Below are 7,379 nucleotides of genomic sequence, written 5' to 3' on the forward strand. Positions count from 1 at the left end.
CTCACAGGCCTACATCCTTCTCCTTCTGTCCCCCTTGCTAGTCTCTCTACAGCTCATTTTGCAGTCCTGCTCTCTCTCTTATCTCTCCAACTCTCTTGTCTCTCCAACCCCCCAGAACTCTGGGGGAACAATACACCCATTTAGGTAGCAAAATCAACATAAGAAAGCCCTTCCTGAGGGTCCACCAAGTTCAAAGGGAACACCATCTAAAAGGTATTTCAAAGCCCTTCCTGCCTGCCCAAGGGCAAAACACCACCTAAGGTGCTTTTCTCCTTTCCTCAGTCCAATAACTCAATCAACATCTTAGTACTAGTTATTTTTGTATGGACACAGTAAGAGATACACTGAGGCTTGTAGGGCAGCTCTCCTGGGAACATCTTGCCACAGACTACAGAGCCAGGTTAATCTTTCCTAACCCTAGCAGGTTCTGAATATAGTTATTACTTTTTGGGTCATGACAGCATTTTCCACGACCAAGCTCTTAACTTATAGTTAAGCATTATGGAGCTTTGGCCAAGCCCATCTCGATGCCAGGATAGCACAGCTTACTACTTGCCCTGGTTCCATCCAGTCCCTCCTCGGGACCCTGCTTTTTGGGGCACTAGGAAGCAAGGGCAGCTGAGGCTTAGGTCGAGAGAACAGATGCTCAGGAGGAAAATAACACTGAGAGTCACATTACAAAAGCATAGCATATATTGTCTTCCTGTGTCCATACAAAGAAGGACATTGCTTTGAGTAAACTATGCAAAGGACTTAAGGAGAAAAGGAAAACAGGAAAACGATATATACAAGTTAAAAGAGCACGAAGAAAGAAGTTACAAATAAACACAGAGGAATGAGAGCACTGTGATGGGAGTAACCCAATAACCCTAAACTACCCGAGGCTATGCAGGAAGGACAAAACAGTGTTAACCTATATAAAATACCTTTTTGCATCAGAGATTCAAGATAAATTGTTCACACTTGCTAAACCAATATAGGAACTGAGACTACATTAAAAATTTAAATGAGAGAAAAAGAGACATATTTTCCTTCTTTACATAGTAAGGATAATAAAACAACGATAGAGAAAGGTTGAAAAAGCATAAAGAAAACAGGCATCTATCAAAGTTTCTGATTTCGAACAGAAAGAAATTTAAGAGAATCCTATAAGGGATATGTAAATGAGAGAATTGCAGAAAAATTGCAGAAATGAAATAGCTGGTAAAATTCACAAGAAACATGATATATTTTCAAATAGCTAAACATTGTGATAGGAATGCAGTATTTGCTTTATTCCTTTTTATAGGCATGTGAATAAGTTGAGGATGAGGAAATATTCCTCCATTTAATGATGCCACAGAAAAGCAAAATTTGGGATCCTACACTTAAAGTGGAAGCATTTTATATTTTATGCAAGGAAAAAAACATCACTATTTTTAGAATTATAGAATTTTTATTGTAGTTCTGGCAACATGGTTACAATCCTGTTAATATTTATGGTCTTAAAATACCGAGTTATTGCGTGAATCTGCAGAAAATCCATATATACAGGACTTGTGACAGAAAACTCCAGGTTCAACAGAATGGGGAAGGGATGACTTCTCCCCATGTCCCTCCATGCTTCTGGTAACTTGGCAGTCATGCCCAGAAGCCACCTCTGTCTGGATAATATCACCAATGACCACAGAGATTAATTATCCTCTCCCAGGAGACAGCATAAAATGACCTACCATAGCCATGGCTCCAGACCCCTTGACAGGCTGTTTCATTCAGGGCACCCTGGAGGGGGGCCGGTAAGGCCCTTCCTGCCCCAAAGGACTTAGCCTCGGCAGCTGAAAACCTCCAGAACTCAACCACCACCATTCTCACGGCCACTCTCCACACACTCGGGCAGAGTCTCACCCACCAGTGAACCTATTCCTGGACATGTCATAACTTACACCACTCATACTTCAAGAGTACCGCACCAACATTCTGCTTTAAACCACATTGGGTTTAAATCTTAGAGGAAATATATTTTTTACAGATCTATCTATCTATCTATCTATCTATCTATCTATCTATCTATCTATATGCACACAAGGCTCAACCCTTAACAACATATTAGTAATCTCTTATAGGAGAGCTTAATTGCCCCTTGTTGAAATACAACAATCTTCAGACACTCTTCATCTAAGGAAAGGTTTTTTGAGCATTTTCAGCCATTTATTCTCAACAAACTATACAAAATAAATTATTTTGGTTCTGCTTTGCTGCAGGGGTTGGGACTTGGGATGGAAACAATCAAAATATGGTTATGAGAAGGTGTAATGGTGGTGGAATTGGTGTTCAAATATTAAATGTAATCAAGTATTGTGAAATACTTTATGAAAATTAAATTAAATTAAAAACATAAATTATTAAAATACTAAGTTATTGCACTTTGAACATCACCACAGTTTCCCAGACCCTCCACTACTGTGCTGATGTCATTTCCAGTCTATCTCTTCATCACCTTCACCCAATCTCCTCCCCTTCTTGGTATACTCAGTTTCACAATCAAAGGTCAAGGGTCCATCATCATTTGAAGTTGTCTGTTTCTTTTTTTTTCTCATATTCCAGTAATTTGAGATAATCTGGCATTTAACTTCTCTTCACTTAACCTGATGCTCTTCAATTCTATCTGAACTTCATCAATCAAGACTTCATTGTTTCTTACAAATGTGTCGTATTCTATGATGTATTTACTCCATACTATTTTTAATCCATTCATCAATTGATGGACATTTGGATTGCTTCCATATCCTAATTATTGCACTTATATGTCAATGAACATAATGAAGTGTATGTAACTTTTTTAGTTAATATTTTTGTTTTTTATTTAAGGATGGAAGCCAAGCCATGGAATCACTGGATCATATTGGAGTTCTATTATTAGTTATTACTGTTTTGAGAAGTCTTCATATGGTTTTCCAGAGAGGATGAATCAAAGACATTCCCACCAATAGCGAGTGTGGGTGAGAGTGATCATTTTAATTTTTCCGATTAAAGTGATTGATATCTCATAAAATAAAACAACTTTATTTAAGTTAAAATGACACTAAATTCTTTCATTTTAACCCATTTCAATCATTTGTGTCAGATTACCTTGCAATAGTAAATTAAATAATATTTTGCTGGATATTTTAATTCTATGTAAAATGTTATTTCTGCCCGTATATTGATACACAGTGTAGGATAATATGTAGTTCATATATATATATCTATGTATTACATATAGAATGCTATGGTACATTTTTTGAGGAAGAAAGAAATATCAGAAGTTACAATGCAAGAAAAGAAAAGCTGCATATTGCCCTATGATAGCCTCTCCACATTAAAAATTAATAAAATATATTATTAATTATTTGCTTGAGCGGGCCCAGTAATGTCTCCATTGGAGACTTTGTTGTTACTGTGTTTGGCATATCGAATACTTCACGGGGAGCTTGCCAGGCTCTGCCATGCGGGCGAGATACTCTCGGTAGCTTGCCTGGCTCTCCGAGAGGGGCGGAGGAATCGAACTCGGGTCGGGCATGTTGGCTGCGCGCAAGGCAAACGCCCTACCACTGTGCTATAATTATAATTAATAACTATAAATGAATAAGAAGTCCAAACAAAATGCATTTGGATAAATAAAAAATGATTACATGTGATAAATGAAATCCTTTTGCTTTGGTTATATGTGGAGTGTAAGCAAATTTCAGGCATATACACATGAAGTTTTTGGAAGATCAAAAACTTACCTAGTGAATTTTGGTTGCAAAAGAAAATACCTAAGAGAATAAAGTGTCAATTATATCTATAGAAGCAAAAAGTATAACCTTCAAAGTGTCTTTCCAGAGGTGTCTAGATTTAAAATTACAGAGTTCCTTACAAACAATACTTAAAAACTCTTGTGGATGCACACATATATCTACACTGATGCAAATGGTATATGTAAGAAAACTTTGGTACAGACTGTTCAAAGGCTGCTATTAAAATTTATTCTTTTCCCAGAGAATATTTACATTTGACTGTACTGTTTGAGTATCTAAGATTTATTTTATGTAATTAATATTTCAAAGTATTGTATTTTGAATATTTACTAATTTAGGTGTTCAAGAGTTGTAGTTCTTAGGTGTCTTGCATTTTACTAAATAGAGTTAGAGACTTAACACATAGGGGGAACTCTGTTTTTTTTTGCCATCTTCTGTTGGAAACTAATTCTATTTTCATATGCACTTAAATAGTATTTTATGTTGAGTGATGATAATTTCTATATATGATTACTATATACCAATCTAATGTATATACTAATATAATGTACTATTTAAATTGTAGTCATAATTAAAAACTTTTATTTTCTTCATAGACTAGAAAAGAAAAAATATCTAGCAACAGAAAAGGCACTAGCTTTCCTTTTCCTCTGTGAAAATTACAATAAAATTATAATGATTAAGTGACTATAATGATGATGAATCGATAAATTAAATAGAAAGAATGGGTATCTCAAAAATTATTTATTAAAATGTTTGTGAAGAAAAATCAAAGTTCAATGCTACGATATCCAGGCAAATTAAATATAAAATGGAAAATTATGTACTTTATGTTATTTCTTAATCATCATATCCGGTCATTTTAGACTGCCAAGTTCAACTCAAAACCACTCAATGTAATTATCACTCAAAAAATGACTTCACATTAATAGTGAGGAAATACTAATCCCACTTTGTACCTTAATTTTATTATGTATATGTAACTTAGAATGATAAATAACGAAAATACTCTGTTCAAGAATTTTTGTCTTTTCTTATCATCAACATCACTCAGAATTTAAGAAGGACAATGGATAACTTCACTATGAGTGGTTTTCTTCTCATGGCGTTTTCTGCCAAGCCTGAACTAGAAATCTTATTTGCTTCCCTGTTCTTGGTCTTCTACCTGTTGGCTTTAATTGGTAATATCCTCATTATCATCGCAACTTCCGTGGATGAAAGTCTCAGCTCACCCATGTATTTTTTCCTAAAACATCTCTCCTTTTTGGATCTCTGTTATATTTCTGTGACTGTACCAAGATTCACTATCAACTCTTTCATGCACAGTGGGAATATTTCTCTCTGGGAATGCATAGTGCAGTGCTTCGCTTTCACTCTCTGTTCTTCTACTGAAGTGTTCATGCTCACGGTGATGTCCTATGATCGCTACGTGGCCATCTGCCTGCCCCTGCGATATGACGTCATCATGGACGTCAGAACCTGTGTCCATGGAGTCCTCAGCGCGTGGATCAGTGGGACCATCTCTGGAGTCATGCATACGGCAACCACCTTCTCCATCCACTTCTGTGCCCCCCATATCATCCACCAGTTCTTCTGTGATATTCCCCAGATCTTGAAACTCTCCTGTTCTAATGAGTATATGAGAGAGGTAGATGTCACTATCTTCCTGGCTTTGGTGGCCTTTCTCTGTGTCATCTTTATAGGATTCTCCTACATGCAGATATTTTCTTCAGTTCTGAGGATGCCATCTGCTGAGGGCAGAGTTAAAGCCTTTTCCACTTGCCTTCCCCACCTCATTGTTGTCATATTATTTATGTGCACCAGTGTCTTTGAATTTATGAAGCCTCATTCAGACACCCCAACAGCTTCAGACATTTTGCTCACTATTCTTTACACAGTGGTGCCCCCAACATTCAATCCAATGATTTATAGCCTGAGGAATAAAGCCATAAAATTAGCTGTAAGAAAGGTTTTCAAAAGAAGAAAAGCTCTCCTTTCTTGAGACACTTTCTTTCATACACTTTCACTTGGAAGACAAGGTCAAAGTATATTGGGTAATCATTACAGACCAATGAAGAAATGAAATCTGAATAAAATATTGATTTACAAGGAAAGCCGCTGTATGTGAAAATTTTATGTGTGTTTCTTGTGAAATAAAAATATTAAGATATATTTCTATGTAAATATTACTTTTGCATATGTTGCAGATTACATTTTTCCTAAGCAAACTAGGTGTCATACTGATGCCAAATACAACATCCATAATGCTAAAGTCCTTAATTTCCCTGTTTATTTCTGTGATGATTGGAAACAATGACTATAGGGCTCATTTCCTTTTATCCTAATTTACAGTGAACTTAGAAACTAAATTTCCTAAGAACAATTAATGATATCCAAGAATTGATGAGATACTCTCTCATTGTTGGGGTCCGAGGGCAACTTTCCCTATTTTGAACCACACAAAGAGTCCCGCCAGTAATGCAAAACATAAGCGGAGTTTATTCAAGCCAGCTAGCTGGGGTCAAGTTCTCAGGTACGCAGGCCAAAGCAATACCTTGAGCAAGGGAGATGCTTCAAGTTTTATAGTCAGTGCTTATGTCACAGCCCACGCTTATAAATTCAAACAAAAACATAAGTGAAAGATGCAAGTTTCATAATTCAAAAGGAAACATAATTTCAGACATTAAAAACAGTTACAGATAGGTCATCTGGACCCTGCCCATATCCAGGTGGCTTCTGATGTTTGGGTTATAAAACTATTTGTCAAGGCGGAGTTTTCAGCCCAGATGTCCTTCCCTTACAGATGGACAGAAGAAAAGGCAGGGAGTGGGGACGGAGCAGGGAAGAGAGGGGTTTGAAGAAAACAAGACATACATCGGGGCGGGAAAATGGAGTTGTTCTTAGGCCACTCCATGTCCAACATCATCACTGATTATCTTTTAGATCTCTGCTCATGTTTTATCAATTTCTTAGAGTTCCAAATGAAATATACAGAAGTCAAAAAAGTGAAACAGGTCTTTGTATTAGTTTTATTATACATTCTTATTTTGGATTACTTTGCCTATGTGAAAAACGGAATAATCTGTGAGATCCCAGAAATGAATTGAAAAGACTTTGCAGAATTAATAAAAATACAAGTATTCAGAGTTGAGATATAGTTTAACTGGTGAAAATACCTGAAATACTTTAAAAGTAGAATATCCTTCTGAAATTATAAAATAGCAGGCTCAAATATTAGCATTTTTGACAAAAACATTGTGGCTTACTGGGGTTGAGCAATAGCACAGTGGGTAGGGTGTTTGCCTTGCATGCAGCCAACCCGGGTTCAATTCCCAGCATCCCATATGGTCCCCTGAGCACTGTCAGGAGTGATTCCTGAGTGAAGGGTCAGTAGTAATCCCTGTGCATCACCAGCTGTGACCCCAAAAGGAAAAACAAACAAACAAGCAAACAAACAAAAACCAATGTTGCTTACTGTGGCACTGGCACTGTCCTCTTGTTGTTCATCATTGTGCTCAAGCGGGCACCAGTAACATCTCACAACAAATTGTAAGACTTGTTGTTACTATTTTTGCATATCGAATACGTCACAGGTAGCTTGCCAGGCTCTGCCGTGAGGGC

General features: G+C 36.8%; 1 protein-coding gene across 1 annotated transcript; it reads left to right on the forward strand.

Annotated features, from left to right (window-relative positions):
- Positions 1–4,827: 4,827 nt before the first annotated feature.
- LOC130040187 (olfactory receptor 14J1-like) lies at positions 4,828–5,760 on the forward strand. Its single transcript, XM_056132194.1, has one exon. It carries the CDS (start codon positions 4,828–4,830, stop codon positions 5,758–5,760), a length of 933 nt encoding a protein of 310 aa, XP_055988169.1.
- Positions 5,761–7,379: the final 1,619 nt, after the last annotated feature.

Source organism: Sorex fumeus, unplaced genomic scaffold (assembly GCF_029834395.1).
Source record: "Sorex fumeus unplaced genomic scaffold, SorFum_2.1 ptg000094l, whole genome shotgun sequence".
Classification (NCBI taxonomy): Eukaryota; Metazoa; Chordata; class Mammalia; order Eulipotyphla; family Soricidae; genus Sorex; species Sorex fumeus.